Here is a 26749-nt window from a genome sequence, read left to right on the forward strand (position 1 = left end):
CCAGTATTTCTGCTCAGCTTTACAAAACTGTGTAAACAAATACAAACATACACAAAAGAAGAGCAGTCCTCCACTCAGCAGAATTACCTTATGTGGCAATGTCTCTTTTCCTAAGCTAGAATTAAGTCCTCGACATTCAGTTCAATTGTAAATTGTCTTATGTATGTTTTGATTTGTATGTTTCTAATCCCATGTTAGGTTACTGTTTTATTGTGTGTTTATTTACAGTAAAAAATAAGACTTTAATACGACAGAAAAAAAGTTTAATATTAAATAACAGCATATCATTGAAGGTTACATCAAATGAGAAGACAAGCTGTAGATATGTTTGTGAAAGCAATTGTTATTTTTCAGACTTTAATGAGGTATTGAAAGTGTTATGTATATTACAGTGGAGAGGCTGCAGATCAAACTGCAGTGTGATAATTGGGTGCATGTGTTCAAATTCCATCACAAGGAATTGATGTTTTATTAACATACTCGAGGAAAAAAGCAAGGAGGAACCTTGTTAAAAAAGTGCAATTCTGATACTCTGATGTTTGTTTTAACAGCTCAGAATACGCATTACTGGTTCTCTTATATAAAAAGCAAGATTATATGTTAAATTATTGCAATGAAGTGAATGAAAATAATAATTAAAGCTTTTGGACCATATTCATGCATTCAGACATGTATAATGTACTCCAATTAAAATCAGATACAAAATGTCTGTATTTCAGTCATTATTAGTTTATATCACATTCAGTTAAATATGCTTTGCCAGTATAGCAACACTGAAAAAATATTTAGGACTGTACTTCCATGCAAAGGCAAAACAGTAATTACAGATTTTGCCTAAATTTAGATATGACCGAAAACAGGTTTCTTAGCTCTAAAAAGGCTTTTGTATCTTGGGGACAAAAACATTTGAAAGGCTGTGGTGAGTGTGCCAGATTTTTTAGAAAATGATTGAAAAGGTGGTTCTTGCAAATACTGAGGCGATGTGACTTTGTTTAATAAATCTGGCATTAACTCACAATCTATCTCTAAAAGTACCATGGCAGCATTTTTGAAAAGGAAGCTGACATCGAGGCAAATGTTGCTATCTTTCAATATTTTTGATTGATTTCATGAGCTTTCAAAATAAAAGTAAAACCTATCTTTTGAAGAAAATATGAAAATATTTTATTTTTGCCATAGCGTGTTGAAAAAATATAATAAATACATTTTCTGAGACACTATATCTTTGTATTCTTGTCCATTTTAAGATTAGACTATGATCTGGACTGTGACAGAGGGATTTAGCTCAACTGTAAGTACAAAATCCACAAAACCAATACATTTTAAGCTATTTTTCTCAGTCTCAGTGCTGGTGTAGTTATTGCGTTTTACATGTGTAGGGTAGTGTATAATGGCATTGAGAGATTCCACCAAGCTGTTTTAAATGTTTTACATTATGGTTCATTTACTTTGGATTTAAGAAAAACTGTCAGTCACGAGCGGATGCCTGTTAGGAAGCGAGAAGCATGTTGTCGAACAAGTTTTTTTGCTTTTGTCTGTGAAAGCAACATGCTATTTGAATGCCACGAATGGTTGTGATTTTATTCACCATTGCATTATTATTGTACACAGACAGGAGTGTACATGACAGGGCAATTGTAAAGGCAATACATCAAAATAAATTACATAATTAGGTATCAACATTCCATACTTTGTGGTAAATGCATTTTTATATTCCAAATATATATACTATTAGTATAAAATGCAATAGTTTTGATTTATTCCTAATACTAATATTCTGAGAACACACTTGAGCTGTTTACTAAACTCATACAAATGAGTTAAATTGTTGGAATCTAAATCAAGATCAGGCTTTGCAGAGGGAGGAAATCAATAGTTAGTACAACAATTTGTACTCCAATCCCTTTAATGGTGGCGCTGTCTGTCACTGAACATGGCTCGCTCTTTGTGTCTCAACCTGTTTACTAGCTGTCCAGTAACTGCACAGCTTCTGTGTTGTTGCATCGTTGAGCCAAGGTTAAGGCAGTACATCCTTTAGAGTCCAGTATACCTTGCTGTGCATTATTCATTAGTAGAGCTTTGATAATGGGGATGTTGCTGTGCTGGACGGCTAAATGTAATGGTGTTGACTGGTTGTTGTTCAAGGCGTTTACATTGGCTTTATGGGAAATCAGCTGTAAGACACTAGGGAAGTAGCTACTGTTACAGGCCAAGTGAAGGGGTGTCCAGCCATTATCCTCAGCCAGGTTAGGGTCAGCACCTGCTGCTAGTAGGACTGAAACCACTTCTTCCTGTCCATGATGGCAGGCCAGGTGCAGAGGTGTCCAACCATCCTTCCCTTGGATGTTGACTGAGCCTCGGTGCTCCTCCAACACATGAATAATCTCAGGATGGCCCTTTAGGGATGCTAGGTGCATGGCCGTCCAGTTCTGATTGGTTTTGCTGTCAGGGTCCACCCCTTTACTCAACAAGATTCTGCAGATGCCTGTGCATCCTTTAATAGCAGCAAAGTGAAGGGCACTGTAGCATCTTTCATTAACTTTTTTCACATCAGCATTGCTATTCACCAGCATACGGACCACTCTGAAGTGCCCCTCATCAGCTGCCAGATGTAGAGAAGTAGACTGAAGGTTATCTGTTTTATTTACATCAGCTCCTTGTTTGAGCAAGAGCTTGACGATATTTAGATGGCCATAAACGCTAGCCACGTGAAGTGCCGTACGCCCAGATTGGCACTCTGGCTCATCCACACAATCCAGACGTGGGAGCAAGATCCTCACGATGTTCTCGTGGCCGTTCTGTGCAGCTAAGTGCAAAGGTGTCCATCCATCCTTCTCTTTGGCATCAGCTCTCGCCTTATTGTCTAACAAAAGACGAGTGGATCTGTCATCACCAGCCTGGGTGGCAAAATGCAGAGCAGTCCATTGGTCACCATCGCTGAGGTTGACATCAGCCCCACAATCTGTCAGAAGAGTGCAGATCTCATAATACCTATTCAGGACTGCAATGATAAGTGGGGTGTAGCCTTTTACACTCTGGCAGTTCACCAATGCTCCAAGATCCAGGACCATATGCACACTTTCTTTGTCACCACTTGCCACAGCATGGTGAAGAAGAGAGTTGTTATCTTTGAAGAGCATCGACACATGCTCTTTCTTTAGAGTTTTCTTAAAGGTCTCAAAGTCCTTCTTTTTGAGGAGAGAGAAAATACTTGTGCTAGAATCATCTGTAATGAACAAGAAAAAATGTAATGGAGGACAGATTTACAGTAAATGAAGGCTCATTCATGCTGGCCCAACAAATGATAAATTTCAACAATAGTTTGGTTTTGAAAGGTCAGTGTGTAGAGCTCATTGGTGTTCATTGGGGTAGAGTATAAATTACAGTTATGTTTTCCAACATTGTAAATACAACATCCAACTTTAGGCCATATGCACAATAGGGGGCCATTCAGACCGAGTGCATTGTAGCAAAAATTGCAGAAGTCTCAAGACGTGTTTTTCATCTTTTTTCCAAGAGTGTTTTCAAAGTTTTCAATTTTTGGTGGAGGAAAACACTGTTCCAATGTTGATGAAAGGCAAAAACATAGCAAATAATCTATGTGTTTTTAACCAAAAACATATAAAGGCATACACTACACAACTTTTAATACCAGGCATTATATCCTAACTGACTTTGAAAATCGCTACAGACAAAAACGTCTAGGTTACTATTGTAACCTCCGTTCCCTGATAGAGGGAACGAGACGTGTGTCGAAGAAGCGACACTAGGGGTCTCTCTCATGCATCTCTGAACTTGAGAAAAGGCCAATGAGAAATTGGCAGACATGATTTGCATGCCCCCCCCCAGACATATGGGTATAAAGGGAGGGAAATGCGTCTGTCCATTCAGGATTTTGCCCTGAGGAGCCGAGATTGAGGTTCAGCCATAACAGTGACTCAGTTCAACGATGTGGGCGGGAGGACACAATGTCTCGTTCCCTCCATCAGGGAAAGGAGGTTACAATAGTAACCTAGACGCTCCCCGTCTGTCGCTCACTTTGACGTTGTGCAAAGAAGCGACACTAGGGGTCCATATTTAATCAAGCCATGCACTGAACTGCACGTACCCTTCCCCAACATCCCATAATATCGTCATAACCTTCTAGTTCCCTACACCCCGAAGGGGAGAATAAGGCGACGTGCCAAGCATGCGAGCAGGCAGTGCCAGCCGATGTATCTCGCATAGAGTTAAAGCAGTTGGGAAAAGGCGTTCTTTTCCAATTCCTATTCTTTCAGGGGGAAAAGACCCCACAGAGACCACACCTGCCCAGGCTAGGAGAGGTAAAGAGTGGTGAAATACATCACATGGGTTTTCAGGCTGCATGTGGAGAATGGCGCGGTGGTAGATCCTACCTGTTGAGAGGGAGGAGTTGCTACAAACACGGCAACCAAGGGGCAGCGAGTACTGCCCAAGAGAGATGCGGGTCTGCTTGTAAGGGGACCGTACCGCGTAAAATACACACAGGGGGATAAGTCCACAGGGGGGCCTGTCCTGTTGAGCACCTATTTCTGTACAGTGTAGTTTGAATACTCATAGTGGGTCTGGTCAGGGAATTCCTCCACTGAATTCACAGACCAGAGGGCTAGGGAGGAGTCATCCAGGGAGCCGAGTTAGTAGGATCTCCTGGGATTAGAGTGCGCTAGATTGCCTCAGTGGAGGGGAAAGGCGCTAGATGCAAGCGGTATACCTGGTCAGTTGTTTCTGCGTTACCAAGTTCTACTGGCTCGGACCTGAGAGAACACAGGATGAAAACGACTTGACCCTGAGATTGTAAAATCTCGTAAAGGTATTGGATGTTGCCCGCTGTCACCCCGAGCCTGGGCGGAAGTCAATGAGCGTGTCGGGGGGGTAGATGGTTCATGGGGATGTACCTGGCGAAACCAAGCCCGCAGCCATCCCCAAATCACCTCCATCGCCAGCCGGGTCTTCCTCAATTCTGTGGGAAGAAGGAGCGATGCGGGGGGTGGCTCCTTTTTAGGAAGGAAAGTCGTGACCGCAACGTTGCCATGGTAAGGTTCTTGCAGTGAGAACACGAACCATCCACAAATGCTGCCTCGGTGTGATCGCGGCCCAGACACATGAGGCAGTGCCAGTACCCATCAGGAGCAGAGAGAACTCGACCGCATCCAGGAACTACACAGGGGCGGAAGGGCATCTTTATAAAAACGCTTCCTGAAAAGTACGTTCAACACTGCTGTGTTTTTAAAAGTGCTGTCGAAGTGCCCAGGGGCAAAGCTGCACTGCTGTGAAGAGAAGGAGAAAGCCGCTGATATGCGCCGTAGATCCAACAGCATACGCTCTTTCTAGAAATTAAGTGAACAGTCTTGTGAATACACCTCGCTGATCACACAACCGGTCGGCTCCGAAGAAAAATTCTCAATGGAGAGGCGCATATCCCTCCCTATATATCCGTATGTCTGGGGGCGGAATTCTGCAAATTCTGCAAATTCAGAGATGCGCGAGGCTCTCAAGACAGACCCCTAGTGTTGCTTCTTTGACACAACGTCAAAGTGAGCGACAGACGGGGAACTCTGTAGTCGTGTATAGTCGGCTCTAAAATTTCAAACATCCATTTGAGATCCTTTGACTAGATGGAATCATAGTTGGAGGATAATAAATCTGAGTCAGTACTCATTATCCACAAAAAGCAAAATCTGCACACACAAAAAATAAATCTTTGTAAAATCTGCAGACTGCAGCTGACAAGTCTTGACTAGCACTAACACAGCCCGACTTAAAATCTGGGCTGAAATTGCCATTAAGGTCGTGTAGTGTGATCCAGCCTTTAGGGTAAATATGGCCTTAGAATGTTTGAAATGTTAGCATTTGTTGACATTTGTTTGGACAGTGTGAACAAGCTTAGTGCATAAAGTCTGAACAGAAAAACTAAGAACATGACTGCTTCATTTCCTGAAAAGGAAGTCTTTGAATGCTTGTATTTTGAATTTGAAAGTACTTTGTTTAAAATACTTGCCTGAAGTGTCAGCAGTTTTATTTGATGTCTAATGGAAAGAAACATATAAAATCTGTGTTATATCTTTTGTGTGACAAACAAAATTTAAGAAATTAAGAAATGGCTAAGCATGAAGGTAAAGTTTTTATGGATTGCAAACAGCACTTTGTTCAGTATTACTCTTCTTACTCTTTCCTGTTTATTCAGACTCCTTATCTCGCCCCGCAACATCGTGTCTGGGATTTTCAGGACTTTACTAAGGACTTCAGTCAACAAAATGGTCTCTGCAGAGAAATAGAGATGATGCCACTGAATGTCACTTTGGGAAACGGGGCTCTTTTTTCAAGTGTTCAGTTTGATAAATGTGCAATTGGCAAGACAATGATTGACAGACTTTCAAACGCTTTAATGGAGAGGCATCTTAATTGGACAGCCCATAATGTGAGAGATAAAATTGTAGCTCAGGTTATAACCATGCTAATTACATTGCATTTTTCTTAATCTGATGTACAAGTTTAATTGTATTCAGCTCATTATACAACTCTGCAACAAAATTAGCAGAAGCTTTTTCAAGTACTTTAATGCTTGAATATATACAGTGAACTTTTGCTCACTCTTACTTTAGCAGTCCTAACCACAGTAACTGAATTAAATAATTTAATTAGATATTTTGCCCAATCTGACCTGATGAAGATACAAGTACAATCACAGAGGAACTGGGAGGTTGATTAAAGATGCAAAATTGTTGGTTCTTTTCTAATTGGTATTGCAGGAGGTGCATACAAAGCAAAACCAGTAAAGCTACAGAGCCGCTAAAACTTTGTCTGTAGGTAATAGAGCACTATTATTGTTTTCATTAAACAGAAAAGGGGATACAAATCAGATTTGTTACCAGAGAAAGCAGGTCGCTGGTTGCAGTCTTGGTGCCAGGATTGCTTCATGACACCAATCATCTCGTGGCTCTCTGGGGGCTTGTCTTCAGGGATCTTCTCAACACTAGGCCTTTTGCCAGATGACACTCTGATTAATATTTCTATCATACTCAGCCCTGTGAAAAAGAGAATAGAACAAATTGCCTGTGTTGCAGTGTTGTCATTGAACAAATTCCAATTAAAGAACTTATAAATACAAATAATATTTCTGCTTTGAGCTCCCTCATGACAAACAGAGTGTAAAATTAGGAACAAGATATACCTTGATATGAGTGTTGTTGAGAGAGAATTTCCCACATAACAATAGAAAAGCTGCAAGGTGAGAATAGCTCATGTTTATTTCATGGCACTGAATTTGTGTTATAAGTTTCAAATTCATACACATACTTTAATGTTTTGTAAGTCAGGAACTCTCACCTGTATACATCATACTTGGTTCCAGGGGGTTCAGTATTCTGGGTTAAGGTCTCTGGAGGTACATAGTGTATGTTCCCTCGTGCAGTCAGGTGTTCTACGAATTCCGTCTTACTAGAGAACTCCTCCCATTTAATGAGGCCAAAATCTGAAATCTTTTTGGAGTAAATGAAGTCTGAAAATGCTTTTATTATTGATTTTTTTTTTTTGAGAAATGGTTAACCTAAAAACTTTATAATTCTGTCATCATTTACTCACCCTCATCTAATTTCATATCCATATGACTTGCTTTCTTATGCAAACCACAAAAGGAGATGTTTTAATGAATATCTTGGTCTGTCTTTGCAATGCAATTGCAGTTAATAGTGACTATGGCTGTGCCGATACAATCTTATATCTATATATTGCAATACTCTTTCAAACAACATATTACATAGGTCCCTGTATCAATAGTTTTATTCATCTATTTGTGGATTCATATATTGTTCAACGTTTCAGTAATGAAGAAGCAGGTCATCATAAGCGCAAACTTTGAGACCTGAACCACTTTAATGAAGAGCGAGAGAGATCGAAACTGAACCTGCAGATTTACTATGTCTCTTCATGGCATGCTGGGTCTCTTAGACTCGCTCACCGCAGTTTCAGTAGCAATCCAATTATAATACTGTGATGTTTCGCAATTATTTTGAATTGTGACATATGTATTGCAATACATATCGTGTCACGAGGTGATTGCTGTTGCCTTTTTAGTGTTTACTTTTCTTGTGTTAACATGCGTAACAATGTATACTAGCTTCTCTCACATGAAATATTACGCACGAGTCGTATGCACTAATTTGATAGTACTTCTGGGTTGTTGTTAAGCTTTAAAATGAGGCACTATCCACTGCCATGTATTGAAAAGACAGACAGGGCCATGATATTTATTATAACATCTCCTTTTAAAGAAAGAAATTCATAGAGGTTTGGAACGACATGAGGATGAGTAAATTATGACAGAATTAAAATAATGTGAACCATTCCTTTAATGTAAATACATTTTAAAATTGTATTTGACTCACCTTCACATGCAGATGATCATCAAGAAGGATGTTGGCTGGTTTCAAATTCAAATGAAGGATGGGAGGTTTCAGACTGTGAAGAAAATTCATGCCCATGGTCACTTCATGGATCATTTGAAACTTCTTGGGCCACATTAAGACATGACTGTTCAGGATGTTGTCCAGGGATCCTTTGCTCATATATTCCATCACTAAAGCAGGTGGATCTTTGCTTATTCCGTAAATGGAGATTAAATAATTGAATTTCACTTTGCCAATTTTGGACATATTTATCATGTTCCTGTTGGGACACAAATATAGTACTGAGTTATAGATTATGAAGAAAATAAAGGCACATAGTATTTACTGTAGTTTAATGTTGTCTACCAAAAACAGGTCGACACAACTTTCAATACAACAGTAAGTTAAAACACATTAACACTTCTTTCAAATGTACTGTATGACAGCTACTACATTACCTACTCATGATCATCATAGTTTTAACTGTGTATATGTACCTGTAGTCACTGGTTGTCGTCTTTAGGGCACATGTTTCCCGCCAGAGTTTAAGTTTCACCTTATAGACTCGACAAAACTTGTGCTCAGCCACTTTGTCCCAGTCATTTTCAAAGTCATCTTTTGTAAAATAATTAAATCTCTCCAGGCTGCCATCTCTGGAAGGATCCTTTTCACTGGAATGTGTTGCTGTCATTTTCCAGCAGCAAATATACCTTTAGTCTCAGGAAATGAAGAGACGTACTTCTACATTTCTCTTTGGCACATAGAAACCAGGTCAAGGAACATACTAAACAAAAACGCCTGCTGGTTTTGGTAGGAGGAGTCAGTGCTCTGATTATCTGAATAGAAATGTAACATAGCCAGTTTTGAATGAGTTACACAGGAGAGGTTGAGTGATTTAAAGTGAGACACCAGATAACTGGATATACCAGCTTCATTCTTTTTACATAATTACAAGGATGTGTTCTTAAGGCACGTGTGCATAGTTTCATTGTATAATTCAAAAAAGTATGTGAATAATTAACTTTCTCACAGTTCACCACATACATTATATAAATCATAGGTCACATTTTCATTACACTGTACTGTAAATACTAGTAGTCATCACAAATAATAGTTTTCTCAACATAAGCTAATGTTTTTACTATTCTTACTAGTTTTAATGAAGTTAATGTTACACTCTAAATCCTAAAGTAAACATTAATAAAACATTTAAAACATTTGGCTTTGAGTACTAGTAACTCAAAATGATCAAGTACAAAATACCCATAAGCCCTTGTGCTTCAATAAATTATGTACTGTATGTTTGGTCAAGACAAAGGAACTTATGTAGAAAAATAATAATTTTTTATTTAAAATGTATATCGTTTTAATTCTTATGACAATATTTATATCTATATCTATAATATCTATATCTATCTATCTATCTATATCTATCTATTGTTGTGGTTTTGTTTTAGTCACCGTTAGGGTAATTAGTGTTCCCTATCTGTCACTCACTCGACGGTGTGTCGATGTAGTGACACTAGGGGTCAATATTGGGAGCCAATGGGAATTAGCGTGTGGAATTTGCATGCCACTCCCCCGGGCATACGGGTATAAAAGTAGTCCCCTTACAGCAAATGTCCAGGCATGTCGTGGTTACGGCTGTGTGCAATGGGCAAGCAGCTGCTGGCTCCAGGAACGTGTCTGCTTTAGCTTATCAATTGCCTCGAGTTGCTGCCAGTATTGCTGACCCTGCAGAGGCTTTTGCCGTTGATCAGGGGCAAGTGCGTGCTGGTCAGGATGGACAATACGACAATGGGAGCGCATGTAAACCACCAAGGTGGCCTACGCTCATGTCGCAACTCGCCCGCCGTGAGGTTGATGCAGGCCACTCACATTCCAGGCGACCTCAACCGTACAGTGGAGGATCTGTCGCGGCAGGTGACACTCAGGGGAGAGTGGAGACTCCACCCCCAGGTGGTCCAGCTGATTTGGAGTCAATTCGGCAAAGCACAGGTAGACCTGTTTGCTAAGAACACCTTCCCCGACGCAAATACATTTGGCCCCAGCCAAAAACAAAATTCACTCTGTGGGGAGAAAAACGAGAGAAAAGGCTGGTGCTGCCTGTTCCCATAGTAGATACTTCATGGTATACTGTATAAGATGTGCTATAACTCAATTTAAATCATTAAAAACAATGATAATCACAGATTAATTAAGTTTACTTGTATCTAGTTAATGTTACTTAAAAAAATTAAGTTCAGTTTACTTGAGCCAAATAAGTACATTTACTTAGAAAAACATGCAAACCGATTTGATTTTACAGTACATAATCAAGAATATTTTCTGGAAGTTTATCCAATTGTTAATTACTCATTCATGTGCTACTTGAATTTCTTGACACACACCACAGTAATTGTGGTGTGAATGTTTTTCTAAGCTAAAACTTTAATCACAGGCTTTCAAAAAACTAAAGGAATAGTACTTATAGCAAAATGCATCATGCAATCATGCATTGAGTACCACTTTTGAACTGAGGTATATGCTGTTCCTGTAACAGTTTGGAGAGACTTGGCATGCAGTCACAGTCATTCAGGTTTTGTGTGGCCACCAGAAGGGACTCTTCATCCTTAAAGTGCTGCACAGAGAGCCAGTCAATGTGTTGTATCCTGAATACAGGACATGTTGATTTTCTGCTTGGGTATAAAGTATATAAAAGGGCCAGGTGCAGTCAGGCATGTTAAGACATGTCATAAATTATTACTTGTATTGATGCAGTGGAAGTGACTTCATTTACTGTGAAACGTGGAAAGCACTGGAAATTTGTTGTAATGCCATTTTACTGCTTAAGATAGTGTAATCAATAAGATAATTACCTTACTCATTAGGAGAGTAAATATCAAGCAACCAGCTTCATCCTTTGCATTTCTTCTCGTTCAAAGATCATTTTCTAAGCTTTGATGTTGGAGCTTTTTTCTTCCAATGCTTTCATTTTAGATCTGTGATATCTGTGAACACTTTCAATTACATGAAACCATTATGTTTTTTTATTAAGTGATCTTCAGCACTATTCCCCTCAGCCATCTTAATCTGCTTCACCCCTGGGTTATCAGCCTAGTGTGGTGATTTACATACGGATGCATCTCAAAGTCAATATATGCTTGTTACTACTTAATTGCAGCTCTCTTTTTTTATCAAATAGTGACTATTTGAAGGGGAAATGCATAATTTAAACCTTATGTGCAGTAGTGCAGAAACTGAACATGTCCAATGTGTGTGTTGGGAAGTGATAGTCTCCCTACTATATAGAGAAGCATCAGCTTGTTAACAGCAGCACATAATGATCTCATGAAATGGATTGATGATTGCATTTTTCTACTTTATTTTTTTCTTATTAAAATAGGAAGTTCGGGCAGGACATACAGTATTGAGTTCTCGTCACTTTTCTAAATAGCCATTAGGCAATTATTTTCTACTTGATTTGTTGGCTGCAAGTGGTATAGAGCACAACAGGTAAAGGGTAAAAGGTAAAAATCACATTAATTTTTTACACAGAGGAATTGATATTTAATGATAACCTTTATAAGCAGACATACCGTGAGCTCCAAGATTTAAAATTGATTATTTATGTTTCTGTTGTTGCCATCAATCCATGCTAATTAAAATTGTGTTTAATTGTGTTTTTTTGGAGAATTACTACATTACCCATGATCCTGAGAAAGATCCACCAATCAGAGAATGGAGGCAAACAAACTGTGACAAAAGAGCCCAGCAGCGACCTCTTAATTCCATGACACACTTTGAATGACGCAATCTAGGCGGTCTACCCTTCACTTTAAAACATATATATTTGTATATATGAATATTTTGCAATGAACTTAAAGGGGACATTTTATGCCCCTTTTTAACACAATGTAACATAAGTCTCAGGTGTCCCCAGTATTAATCTGTCAAGTTTCAGCTCATATCTCGCAGATCGTTTATACTACCATGCCTTTATACCCCTGTTTTGTAGCCCTTATCCAAACAGACTGTTTTAGGATCTGTAGCTTTACTGTAAATGCAAAGGAGCTGCTGCTCCCCACACCCCTTTCTGGAAGTGGGCTGTGCCTTTCCTGCTGGTGCCATGGAAAACAACAATGCAGGAGAACCAATATGGCTGCTGCTGAAAACAATGGAGTTCAGCCATACATGTTTGAACCTGAGTCGGACCCTGATATTGATCCATCCTTGATCCTTAGCTTGAAAGCAAATCTAGCTTTGTGTTGACCCTCATTGATGAAGCAGTCTGACGTAAAATGGCTTGCACAAATAAGGATTTTCCTATTTTTGTGGGTACATTGCCATCAAAAATAACACTAATCCACTGGGTCTGTTTCAGAAAATTATGAATTATCCGTTCCTTTCAAAACAAGGCAAAAAGATATCTGATTTTCTGTGCTGCTGAAGATGGCCCCTGCTTTCTCAACAGGATGTGCATTCTGACGCTGAACACACTGCTGCGATGAGAAATGGATAACCAATAATGTCATGATTCAGGAATCAAGCCATTAAACAGTGTAGAAATCAATTCACTGAAATTCTGCATACTGTAAACTTGTTTGCAGGCTCAGAGAGTTATTCTGCTAGACTACGAAAAGCCTACTACTTCACATTCTGACTGGTGGTGACAGGGTAACAAGCTTAGGGTAGATCATTTATATAGCAACTGCAGGCACCATCATCAAAAAAGGAAGAGTAATGAAAAGTAGAAAATGTTTCAGGAGAAATATTGAGACCTGTTCAAAAGTGATAAATGATCACCAAGTTTTCATCTGTGAGGACTATTTGAGTCATACGGTTGAGACTCACCCTCTTGCACTCAGAATGGTTCTTCAAGCAAACACTCAGGTCGCAATGCAGGTAAGCAATGGAGTAATTGATCATCTGGAAGAGACTGATGGTAAAGCTGGGCTTTTTTGACAGGACACTTGGAAGCAGTCTAATTAAATGAAGGTCTAAAGGCAGCGTAAGGAAGTTCACATCAGAGAGACACATTAAGGAACATCGATGTCACATACAAAACTAAAACAATGAACCCGTCGAGTGGTGCAAACAGAGTTGAAGCATCTTGCACTAAAAAGCAGGAAAATTAAGTCCTGTTAGGTTTGCTTATGTTTGTTCAAAAGAGTGCTGTACGCAGATATCTGACATTCCTGTCATTGCGAGATACTTTTGCTGAACAAAACAAAAGCATGGTATATACTGTACAAAATGAAATAGCTTGTCTCCTGTAAACAGACTTTTGACTACTATGGCATAATGTCCGGTTTGTATTGCAGCTTATGGAGTGCAACAGTATGGTTCTGGAAGTAAAATGTCCTTTAATTGTTTCCATAGACAAATTAGATTTTCAACAATAACTTATAAACCAGACACATCTATATTGAACTTCAATGTTGTTCATCAAATGATGTATGCTCCCATTGAAAGCTTCCGACATTTTAACTTTGTGTTTGATAGCTGAATTCATGGTAAACAACTACATCACCCATAATACAGCAGAGAGATTCACCAATCAGAGTCCAATCAAGCCTGCAAAACGTGCCTCAGAGCAACCACCCAATCCCATGACACACAATGAATGATGTCAGTGGCGCCTGCAGCTATATGGCCGTACGCACTGTGCATACAATGAGTGCTCTGACTGACCTGAGAAATATTTACTCCACATATTTCACCAATCATGAAATGTGTCCCATATTTCTGTTGGCTGTTTAACCCTTGTGCATCAATTAAAAAAAGTTACACATAGGTTCATTATGGACAAAAATGTCCATGTCCAAAAACTGTCATAAAAATATTATAGATTTATATTTTTTTCCACTTTCACTGACATAATTTTTTTAACCAGCATCAGCTCTAATCATAATGACCAAACATTCATTCATTTTTAGAATTTTAACCCTTTAAACGCTGGTTTGTTTACATAATGCCACTGTTGTTTTTTAGGAAAAAATGAAAAATAGTAATTATTTTCAATTTAATAGATGCTAAGCAGAATTTTTTTTTCTTTGATTATTAGAGCCTCGGATATGTCAATGATTAACAACAACATTCATTTTGATGCTTTCATATTTTTTATGCAGTATCAGATTTAAAAAAAAAGCTACCACTTAGGTCCATAATGGACAAAAATGGCCATGTCAAAAAAGTGTCCAACCAGAATCAGTTCTAATCATAATTACCAAACATTCATTTATTTTCAGAATTGTAACACTTTAAACGAAGGTTTGTTTACATAATGCCACTGTTGTTTTTTATAAAAAATATAATAATTATAATTATTTTCAATTTAATAAATGCTAAACAGAATTTTTTTTATTTTTATTATTAGAGCCTCAGACACATACAAACCACACTCTGAAATCCATACCAACACACTCACACAATTATATATTCATAATGTATCTAATTGGCTCTATAATATGCATAAGCCAAAAACAGCAGAAAACAACAACAAAAGCGATGATATGCCAAACCTGAAAAAATGGCACGATCTGGTAAAAAATATTTAAAATGTAAATTTTTAAGCCTTGCCAACATAATGAAAGCATGTTAAACAAGATTGCATAATTTTATAGTTAAATGGCACTGGGATTAAAAATCGCAGTTTTAATGGGTTTCAATGTGCCATTTTTGTCCAAAACGACGCTAAGACTAAGAGGGAGTATTTTGTGTAACTAGTGCAAAAAATATTTTTTTAAAGAAAATAGGGTGAAATATTAAAATTCCAATAAAAATTCACACCTGTGGAAAATTGTATGCAGTTAGCATTAACAGAGACAAAGTTATCAAAAAAACAAAACTGAAAAAGCCAAAAATGTCCACAAGGATGCTCAAGGGTTAAAGAACCAAGTAGCAAATTCTTTTGAGTCGGTTCTTTTCAGTGAATTGGCTTAACGGGCTTGATAAACAGTCTCAATCATTTTGTGATTCAGTAAAATTCGTTTAGAGTGCTCTATCACTGAATATTTTGGAGCGATTTCTCACGCAGTAAAACAGTATCGAGACATTTACAAATATATATAGCGCTGGATACAGTGAAAATACGCCTACAGTCAACTGAAACAAAATGCTGTCTTTTTGAGAGGTAACTTTGAGAAATTTTAGCTAGTGCTGTGTCATGTGAACAAGAGGTTGTTTAAACTGAAAATGTTTTGTGTCAGCTCGCAATATTTTTCAATCGTATTTCTTGTTAACATTCGCTAGATGGATGCCTTTTGACAACTGTGCCATCGCTCACAGGAGTGCTGCATTTTTAGACGCTGTGTCAAGTTAAGAAGAGCTTCAATTGATAAAAACGAGACACTTGCGTTCTGCTCTATTCGTTGTGGTGCATTTTGCTTTTTTATCACAAAAACGAGTCTGTCTGAACGGTTACTGGTAGAAATGCTTTAGCCAATAATTACATGAATGCTACTCATACTCAAGAAAATAAATCAAATGTTTATCTCAAAGTCACCAGAATTGAATGCTTTGGTGTTGTTTTTTGCAACAAAACAAATCTCCCGGGGGAGCATCCACCCCCCTAAATACAAGGATTATTAGGCAGATTTCGGTGCATAACCTAAGATTAAATCCTACAGTACTTATCTATTTGTCTATGTCGGTAATTATTTTACAATAAATGTAAAATATATTGTTTCTATTCTCATAATCAACTAATTAAATTCAATAGTTTTGTATATTCCCATCGTTTTATATTCAATTTCATAATTTGCAATGCATAATGGGATTGTAGTCCATGCACTCATGAAAGACAGTTAATACGCAGTCTTGTACCTTTGTCTTTTTGTCCAATTTTCAAATACTTTTTTGCTTCAAATCAAAGTTTGTGATGTTGTGATTCACTTCAGAGCTGGTTCGTGTTGTTCATGACTTATAACTCTTTTATGAACGATTTATTAAAGTCTATGGGAGAAATTAATGGGAAAAAATACTTCCAGAATCCAGACAGCTGAAAAGTGGGCAGGTACTGTTGTGCTCTATTCTGACCAAGAACCGGCCACTTAAACAGGAAGTGTCTGATTGACATGTAAAACGCCCTACCATGTCATTTAGGCAGGTCTGTACAGTGTGACATGACATTTGCAGAGAATAAGCTAGCTAGCAATTAGCTATTATAAATTTTTGCTTCCAATGATTATGAAAACAAGATAATTGAGATAAAATTATTATTGTGCCACATTCCTTTTTGCAATGAAACACCCCGGCATTATAACTTTAAAGTATCCTTTATTAATGTCCAAATAATAAGGAAGAAGTTTATGAAAATAAACTCAGAAACTGGCATCTCTGTGCGGTCAGCGGCGTGTCTATGAGTTGTGTGAAGTGATCGGTGGAAGAGATTGAATCTTCTCCCGGCTGATGCATACTCTGGTGCAGGGATGCTTGTCACTCACGTGCAGTTGCTGCAGACAGATTATAATATGATGGCTCACGACGTAGTGAATCATAATATATGTGTCACGTTCACTGTCTGTATCTTATCATGAAGAAAATCTGTGATATGCAGCTCTACTAAAAAGAGAAAGTTTTTTTTTTGTTAGTTAGTTAAAGATCGAAGTGAACATAAAGGTGAGAGAATCTTAGCCCATTATACACTGCAACAAAATAAGTTTTTGATTAGTCTTTTTGGCTTGTTTTCCAAAATAATGTCTAAAACAGAAGAAAAAATTGTTAATGGAGAAAATTGAATGCAATGTTTAATCAGGGCTCGACATAAACGCTTGTCCGGGACAAGTGGATTTTTGAAGGGGCAAGTGAAAGAGAATTTGACTTACACGACCAGATAAGCAGACTGATTAAAACATCAATAACCAAAAAAAATAACTGGCTATATTTGTGATAGCCTCGGCCTGTGTCACTTATTAGAAAGTTCATATTCTTATTCTGCTGTTGAAAGTAATCCAGAGCATGTCATTTTAGAATTCACTAGTGATCTATTAAAAGCTGCACCTGTTTGATTGATAGGCGGTGTATGTGTGTGAAAATGCTCACGCTAATGTGTGCCTGAACGGTCAAATGCATTTCAAAATTGGTGAGGTACTCATGTAAACACAAAAAGCGATGTCTAAAGTGAACAGTGGAGAAATATGCGGATTTGTATTAAAATGTCGGACTTGTATAAATGTAAGCTAATAGACCTGCTGCTGTCTAGTGTCATTATAATAATAAAACAACCATAACAAGAAAACTCACTGCTCTTGACTGGGTAACTTTAATAGCTTTAAAACGTATTCATGTATTATAATAATACAGTGAAGAATAGTAGAAGTTTTATGTTGCATTTCAGTCTGAATGTCTCCTTGAATACTTGAAACTGCTTTTAAAAACTTTTATAGCTGTAATAAAAGCTCAGAATTTTCTTAATTTGTATTTTTTTCCTAGTATTTTCAATCTATTTCTATTCATTTCTGTTTTATTGTTGTTTTATTACTGACTGTTTAGTCTTAAATAATTATTTAAGAACCTAAAATCATTCTTCCATAACTAACATATTAGTTATTGTTATTATTTGTTGTGGTTTTGAAGCTGGTATTGACAATCGTCAAATTTCACCACCAACTACTGAAATATTGGTATTTTGATAATGTATAGTCTTTATTGTACATGATAGATATAACTCCACAGACGTGTGTGCACCCCTGCTGTAAATGATGGCGACGGAGGCTTTTCTTTATTTGTCTTCCATATGTGAGTTTGCACATTCATGGAATCCAGTTAAAAAAGAAAATTGTTTAAAGTTCAATAAATGCATGATGTTTCCAAAGTCAATTAGTAATCATGTTAAATAATCGTGATCTCAATAATGACCAAATAATTGTGATTATGATTTTTGCTATAATCGAGCAGTGCTACTAGATTTATTTGGATGTTAAAGTAGGTGTAATGGATCAGATAAAATAATTCTTCCAATTGTGCCTTGCCTTTATAAATAGGCAAGGTAAATAATGGTGGATGCTATTTACACCGTGGATCAAACCCTTATCTTAACCCACCGACTATGGGTGGTCTGTGGGTGTGCCATCTGTGGCGTAGTCTAACTGAAAGTACACAGCGTGTGATTGGTAACAAAGCAGAGAGTTTAACACAGAGAAGAGAGTTGCAGTTCTAGTGCGAGTTAATACTATACACATCAGCAGGGACACAGACATCAGCAGTTTTCTGTATTGCTCTAACAACACAACTTTCCGCTCAATATATAGAGTTGCCCAGGATATGTATAGCTTTCTCAGCTTAGAAATTTGGGGGGAATGTTTCTAAGCCAGTCATTCCAATGCTGCTCCCCTGTGATAATGTGACCAGCTAAAGCTGAGTCATATAAACAGGAAGTTGCTGATGTATTAAATCTGTACATTTAAATGAGGAAGATTGGGCTATATAATCCATTTGGTACTACAGTGTGAAATGTGCTTAGATTCAAGGGCACCGTGTCATTTGGATTAACACAAAATGACCTGAGAAGAGCACATTACCTGGAGAAAATGCAGCAGGTAGTGTTATATTCATCAAGTCTGACGGTGGGCGAGAGGCAGCAGGATTTTATCTTGAGGTTCACTTGATCTCCGGACATGATATCTCTTTCTGGGCTCATCTCGGCTGTGTAGTTGCCAGTGCCACAGATATCATCAGAGATGTGAGCCAGGCTGAAAGAAGACAATAAGGTGGTCAAAATTCAATTGAGTACAGTGAAAATGTATCAAGTTGACAACAGTTTATCACCATGATGGCATCAGCGTAGATTGCATCTGTACCTTTGGAGCTAAAGTTAAATCAGTAAGGTACAAATCTTTCCATCAACAACTTATTTATTGATACAAGTTGATGGTTATGCTCCCAGAATAAAATTGTATTGCTCAGAGTTTGCTCTTCCATTTCTCAGGAGACTTAATGGAGTTATCAGTTATGCTGTATTGATCAATTTCATCACAGATCTTTCTCCTACAATTACTTTGGAGACACAAGCAAGACTGTAGTCGACACACAGTGAGAGTATTGAGCTACCAATTATGAATAACATAAGTCAGATCAATTTGTTTTGGAAAATTTTGATGAGAAATGTTCAACTCTGTCTCATGACAAGTCATAATAATTGTATAAAATGGTTGAAATGCAAAGAAATCGTAAGGGGTGTGGAACGAGACGTGGGAAAAATACTACATGTTATTGATGTACATCAGTCACTTGTATTGCAGAAATAAATATAGAATAAGTGACTACATTTGTTCAGAGGTGTTTCTTTCAGAATGGATGGGGGGCTAGCTAAAATTTGATGCCTGTATTGAATTTAAATTCTGTTTGTTGATTGGCTGATCTCTATGGGAATAAAAGTCCTGAGACATCACAAACAGATCAATATTTAATCCTATTTTACTATAAATCTCCTCTTCCATTTTCAGAATCTCACCCACACCTATCATGTCGCTTCAGAAGATATGGATTTAACCACTGGAGTCATATGGGTTACTTTTACCGTATGCTGCCTTTATGTGATTTTTGGAGTTTGAAAGATTTGGTCACCATTCACTTCCAAGGTATGGTTCTACAGAGCTGAAATATTCTTCTAAAAATCTTTGTTTTTGTTCAACAGAGGAAAGTAATAGACATCTGGGATGGAATGAAAGTGAGTAAATTACGAGTGAATTTTCATTTTTGGGTGAACTATTCTTTTAAGCTTTTAATCAAAGCTGCTAATTGATTTAACACAGCATAAATGTTAATTACAATTTACAACTTTCTGTTTCACAGTATCAAAGTGATGTAAAAATTCTATGTCATTACCCACTGAGAGAGTCTGATGATGTGATCCTGCTCTTCCTCTTTTCACTGGGACATTTGACAGAAACTCAGTCGAGTCAGTTTCCGCAAATATAGTGGTGTTGTCTAAAACACCTTCACTCCCTCCCCTGGACTGTAATGAAACTTGTGGGACAGGTTCTGTCTCTGTACTTGAGGAAATCAAATCTGTATGGACAATGTGAGACAACTTTTCTCTAGTAACAGCAGACTGCCCAATGTGTTTCTGTATATCTTCAAGTGTGCCTGAAATGGGCATTTCATCAGAAGGAAAGTTATGTTGCGCCATTTGTGAATGCTTTTTCCTTTTGAAAAATTCTGTCTGGTTTTCAGATAAGGTCAAATGCTCTTTTTGCAACACAGTCTGCAATTGAAAGAGAAATAAAAGGGGAGTATGTGGTAAGGTTGTTTCTGTGGATGATTTAGGGGTGAAAAAGCAAACACTTACTTAAAAACTGGGGAAACAGATGTGCTGTGTATTGGGAGTATGTTCTGAGGGAGTGAAACAATCTTGGGTGAAACTGATGCCAACAATGACTGATTCATGCCTAAAATTAAATGACTGTTGTGATCACAGTGTTTCAGAGTTGTTAGTTTAACTGTGCCATCTCTCTTCTTAAGTATGTCTCCATCTGAACTCCAGATTGTGATTGCAGTGTTGCTGTGAGGAATGTTTGCTACTACTTTTTTTAGAGATGCCCAAACGTTTTGAGAGACCTGTGGCATTTGTTGTCACGATGTGTGTGATTTACTGAATGGCGTTAATGGCAGCGAGGTCTTCTTTTGTAAAACTGTATTAGCTACAGACATCTAGGTTTCAAAAGACAAGGGCGTAATCAAGGTCTTTGTTGTCATGGCAGATGCGATAGAAGCTGTTCTGGATACATTACTGTCAACAGTTTGATGTGTTGAAATTATTTGTATAAATTGTTGGGGCCATTGCAGCATTAATGCTTATGCTAACGATGGGCCTTTTTGTGACGCTGTATGCTCTCTGTTTTGGTCTGTAGAGTAGAATTTAGTCAAGTCTTGCATATTTGTCATTCTCTTAACTGTCGCAGATGTAAATGAAGATCCATCGCTCAATGGAATCTCAAGTAGTTTGAGCTGGTGTGCGTTCTGTACGATTTGATACAAAATACTTTACAAAAGACTACAAAAGAAATTAGAGACACATGAAACACATGTGCTTTATCAGAGGTTGCAAAGGGGATGCTGTAGATAATTTGTCTTAACTGATCAGGGTGTTTTGAAGTATCTTCTTGTGGTGAAAGGTTTGGCAGAGCAGTAAATCAACTTTGAGACAGTTTCATTAAATTTCCCCTAACACTTGCTGTGCTTGCTTCCTTGGCATAGGTGAACAAGGCAGTACTTAAGGCCATCAGTTTACTGAGCAAAAAAGCCAAATTATATATTTTGTTATGTTATTCTGTCACAGAGATATTCAATGTTCTGGCATTAATAGATGCTTTGATACAAAGATCAAGCATTTGGAGTAAATGCCTGTGATTGTTAGGTTGGGCATAATTCTTATCCTGACAATGAAGGAAACTGGTTGTTGATGTATTTAAAGTAAGTGTTTAATTTGATGCTCTACTTGATTTGGTATGAAAAATTAATTTTCTTTCTAGATAATTTCTTAGAAAGAAAAAAAGAGACAGATATCAACTGTGAGGTCACAATTTGTTTTGTCATGTGCATTTTTCCTGCAGCTGTTACCTTATATGAACAATAATTCAGCGTGGTTGTGTCTGGAGTCTTTGTAGGGGGCACCTTTGAAGCAACAAATGAAAATATTGAGTCTGAGCACTTTTCATCTCTGGCATTTAGTGACACCCCCAAGATGGGTTTCGGTCCATTGGTGCTGATATTTATGCTACTTTCTGTCATTCAATTAACTCCCACTTGGTTGGTTGATTTCACTTGTAGTGGAGTATCAAGGATCACTGAGTTTGAAGAGGATTTTTCTGCTCTTTTGACTCATGTTCAAATCAATTTTTTGGACTTTGACCAACACTTTTCAACTCAGAAGCACTGCCTACTGTTGTTAAAAGTCCTTTATCCTGCAGAACTGCAAAATGCATAATGGTGTTATGGCTCTTATTCAAATTAATCTTATCTAGTTCAATGGCTACAATACAATTCATAGGGTCGTGGGTTGCAAATGACTCCAGAGTCCAATTTTCATTCTTGTTTTTGCCTCGACTTGCCACACTCCCATTTGACTCCCCAAGGACATCAGTTTCTGCTGAATCAGAAGCAGATACCATGGGAATGTCATGTGCGGTTAAAGAGTAATGGGGTCCAAGACTCTTTGATTCTTGCTTTTCAGTGAAACGTGAAGTAAAGCAGAGATATTTTCCGTGACAAATGAGCAGCAGGCATCATGGTGTCATTCATCACTGACTCAAATTTGGCCTTTGCTGAGGGGTGAACATTCCCTTTATCATTAAAGATCAATAGGAGATCTTCTTTGGATTGAAACTGCTTCACTGCATTGCTATCTTTATTGCTGGAAAGGGAACATGTACCATTTGCTAAAATAATTTGTCAGTAGTTGTGTTTGCATTTAATGTACGCAAGTGCTGCCTCTTCCCTGGAGAACTGATTACATACATAGTCTGGCGAGCTGGGCTTTCAGTGGAAACTTTTCCACTTTTGTGACTGGAGCTGTTTTGCTCTTCTAATGGCAGTCACTATGAAGACTGTATGAAGTTTGATAGCCTTGCAAGTCCTCCCTCCTTAGCACTGACTCAAGAAAACAGAGTTGTAACTTTTCTTGCAAAAGTGCTCATAAAATACACATAAATACAATTAATGTAAACAGTTTGAGAAGCAATAAAATTTTACGGTGGGATAAACAAAAAATGCATAGTTGCACAAATATAATTATTGCATACACTGTTATTATTGCAAGTAAAGGTTTGTTCTGTACCAATTTAAAGACAATAATTTTTAACGTTTGCTCCATCTAATGAATATTTAAGAACTCTATAGTACAGTGAGTACAGTAATATGTTATGGTAATTTAAAAAATCTCTGGAAAGCTATCTTGGTTGTGATCTCTGGATATAAAATTTAGTTGCACAGTTAGAATTATTGCAATTATAAAAATGGGTCTATAACATTGTAAGGACAGGTGAATTGTTACATGATATAGAAAATTAAATGATATTGGAGCAATCCAGCCAAAATTCCCCTCATCATGTTGTTCTAAAAGCAAATGACTTATTTCTTCTTTCATTATATGGAAGAAAAGGTGAAATCAAAGTGAATGGAGACTGAAGCTAAAATCTGTCTAATATATTTTGTGTTACATGGAAGAAAGTCATACAGGTTTGGAACAACATCAGCGTGAGAAAATAATGGCAGAATTTTCTTATTTGGGTGAACAATCCATTTAAAGATAATTTAATTGCAATTCCATTTGTTTGTTTGCAAGGAGCAGTCCAATTAAATCTTACTTCTGATATTACTGCTGTTGAGAGAATTTCTTACTGTGCTATCTGACATGATAAGCACCAGCAGTTATTGAGAAAAAAGGTGAGTCCAAAAATTTAAAATAGAAAACCAATCCCCATATTTAATCTTCTCCCTTGGTTTCTTTGAAGGCACACACACACACATAGCATTATAATAAAGTTATTTTGAGATGCAATACACAAGACACTCTCCCAACTCTTCAGGAGTCACAATGTGCCTTACCTTCCTCCCTAGTCATTTATAAGCAGATTAGATTACTGACATGTGAACAAAAGCAAACAGAGAAAAATAAAACCTATTTCTGAGTCAGTAAAATCCCTCATCGCTCTCATTCTGTTTGACTATCATTTTTCATGCGCATAACAGCTTGTGTGAGCTGCTATGATAAGGACGTATTTGAGACATCCATTATAAAACTGATTCAGATAAGGCTCAAATTCAGTGTAAGTTCTATTAATGAGCTTGTAGTTCTTGTATTAATTTGTATTCAGGTGAGCTGGAACATTTACTCTGGTAGACAGATTACAGCATAATCTAAGTTTATGAACACCTGAAAAGAAAATTGCACCAAACTGCTCCACCGTTCACTTGCTTGAAGCCAAAAGAAAAATGAGGGGTTGGTTATGTCTTTAATGTAAGGGATTAAAGGAATAGTTTATCTCAGACTGAAAGTTCTATAATCATTTACTCATCCTCATGTCATTCCAAAGCCATAAGGCTTTCTATCTTCAGTGAAATGCAAAAGGAAAATTTCTGAAGGATGTTCATGCTGCTCTTTTCCATATGACAAAAGTATATAGTGATCAGAACCTGTCAAGCTTCAAAAAAAGTAAGTATTATATTATAATTATTATTTTTATATTAATATTATATATATTATTTAGTAAATATTACTTGTGCGCTATATTCCAAGTATCCTGAAGACATACAATAACCTTTCGTGGGATATTCATGCACGTATTCAAACTTGACATGTCAACATGCGCCACGGCAGGTTAAAAATCAATGTCTATAAATGCAGTCTTGAAACTGAACACGGTGTGCCAAGTCTGAAAAGAGATTTTTGAGACTGAGATTTCTCATTTTATGTTTTCCAAAAAAAAACAAGAACATCATATGGGTTTGGAAAAACATGAGGGAGAAAAAGAGTTTTCATTTTTGGGAGAACTATTTCTATTAGGATGGTGCTGTACTACCTTTCTAACTCAGTATCTTTTAAAATACAGATAAAGAAACAGAATTATATATATGCTCTGGGAAGAGCCTAAAATATCAAAGCTCCATATTGCAGTCCATTTCTGCAAAACCTGGATTACACTTTCATTAACTCACTTCCATTAAAACCATTAAAAATGTTACAATATTACCTTTTTTTCTTATTACAGTACATCATCAAAAGCTTTCTTTAGCTATGAAGTCTGCAAAGATGAACAGATTTTAGGCATAATTATCTTCAAATACAGCTTAATTAATAATTTTTTTCAACACATGAAAGCAAACGTTAATCAATTTATCAACAAACAGATAGCAAATGTTATCAAGGCAACACACTTCCCAAGTGGACCATTTGGGATGAAACGAAACTGAAACATTTTGAATGTTGTCCTGGGGCTACATGTTATCTACCAAAGCAGATAACAGATTCACATGTCAGTGTGAATTCTCTCTAATTAAAATGAACAAACAAAACAGCTGCATAAACAAGCTAGGCCTAAAGGCATGACAATAATTTGTGACCTCACTTAAGATGAGCATCTTAGCTGGGAACCAAAGGACAGCGTTTATCTGTATTTGTGTGTGGGTTTGCATGCTTTCCCTGAGTTATGGGGTCATTGATTGAAGAACTGAATGAGGGTAGAGGCTCATGCGATTAATCTCACACAAGAGTGAAGAATTTCTAAAAAATGCAGCTCCCTGAGATTCACCATGTGCCTGGAAAATCAAAACAGAGATTTATCAAACTAACAGAATGAGGTCCCCTCTCATTCTGACCTCACAATGAACTGAGACAAGCAAAATATAAAATCAGAGCTAAGAATATTACATGCAAACAAGCATAAATGAAAACATCACCCAGCGATTTTCTCTGCATATAAAGAAGGTTCATCTGTTATGTGTAATATTGTTTGCTGATCTGTGCCCTGCCTTCCACTGTTGTCTATCCAGACTCAAGTCTGCACTTATTTCAAAGGCTTGAAACCTATAATGGCAAATAAATGCCAATAATCTGCATCTGTTATTGACGCCCGCATGTGTAATTGATTAAAGCCACACGAGGAAAAAGGAAGAACTTGCATGCTCAAGACGTCCAGCGCATGCAATACAAGCTCTCGCGCACGAAGAAACCTCTGCAACGTGAGCAAAATCATTCTTCTAACTTTGCTTGGACGAACACCTTTTAATTTAGTAAGTTGTAGGGTGGGCTCTTGCTGTTTTGCCTGTAATCTCAAATATCAGTGGTATATCCATTTACCCGGATATTAGTTGTGATTGGCTCCCTTTTATTTTGAAGAATCAGGGCAGTAGCTAGTGGGGTGAAGGTGGTAATGGTTCTAGGGGCCCAAAGGTCCAGGATGGCCCACAGCAAATTATATACTGTACTATTTTAATAGGTAAGTGGCCCAGAGCAATATATATTCACAGGGCCCAGAATTCCTTGCTACGGCCCTGCCTGTTCTTTGTAAGACATGACTTCATCAAGGAACCCTCTTCACAAGAGTCATTATTACTTTATTTGTTGCATTTTTTCATACAGTTTATCTTTGCCAGACACTTTAAAACAACAAGTTTACTACAGTTTACAAGCTATCTGTTGCTTTCTTGTTATGTTAGGTAGAACTACACACAAAAATGTATCTTTTATAAATTGTATTACTCCAGTAATAAAACTCCAGTAATTAGGGGCAAATCGAGACAGTCGATACAGCAAGATGGCTGATCAACAAGGGAGATGTGTGCAGAGAATGTGTGCAGGAGATGTGTGCAGTCGAGGCTACATGCCTGTAGCCTCGACCGTCCCAGAGCCAATGCCTGTAGTCTCG

The 26749-nt window shown here is 37.5% G+C and overlaps 1 protein-coding gene across 1 annotated transcript; it reads right to left on the reverse strand.

The window, feature by feature from the left end:
* Window positions 1-261: 261 nt before the first annotated feature.
* LOC127629738 (ankyrin repeat and protein kinase domain-containing protein 1-like) lies at window positions 262-9180 on the reverse strand. Its single transcript, XM_052106952.1, has 8 exons — window positions 8900-9180; window positions 8403-8682; window positions 7345-7496; window positions 7190-7239; window positions 6888-7043; window positions 6185-6279; window positions 6017-6044; window positions 262-3226 (listed from the first exon to the last, which is right to left on the reverse strand). The coding sequence occupies exons 1-8, from the start codon at window positions 9091-9093 to the stop codon at window positions 1965-1967; spliced, it is 2217 nt and encodes a 738-aa protein (XP_051962912.1). The 5' UTR covers window positions 9094-9180; the 3' UTR covers window positions 262-1964.
* Between the last annotated feature and the right edge of the window lie 17569 nt (window positions 9181-26749).

Source organism: Xyrauchen texanus, chromosome 36 (assembly GCF_025860055.1).
Source record: "Xyrauchen texanus isolate HMW12.3.18 chromosome 36, RBS_HiC_50CHRs, whole genome shotgun sequence".
In the NCBI taxonomy this organism is placed as follows: domain Eukaryota; kingdom Metazoa; phylum Chordata; class Actinopteri; order Cypriniformes; family Catostomidae; genus Xyrauchen; species Xyrauchen texanus.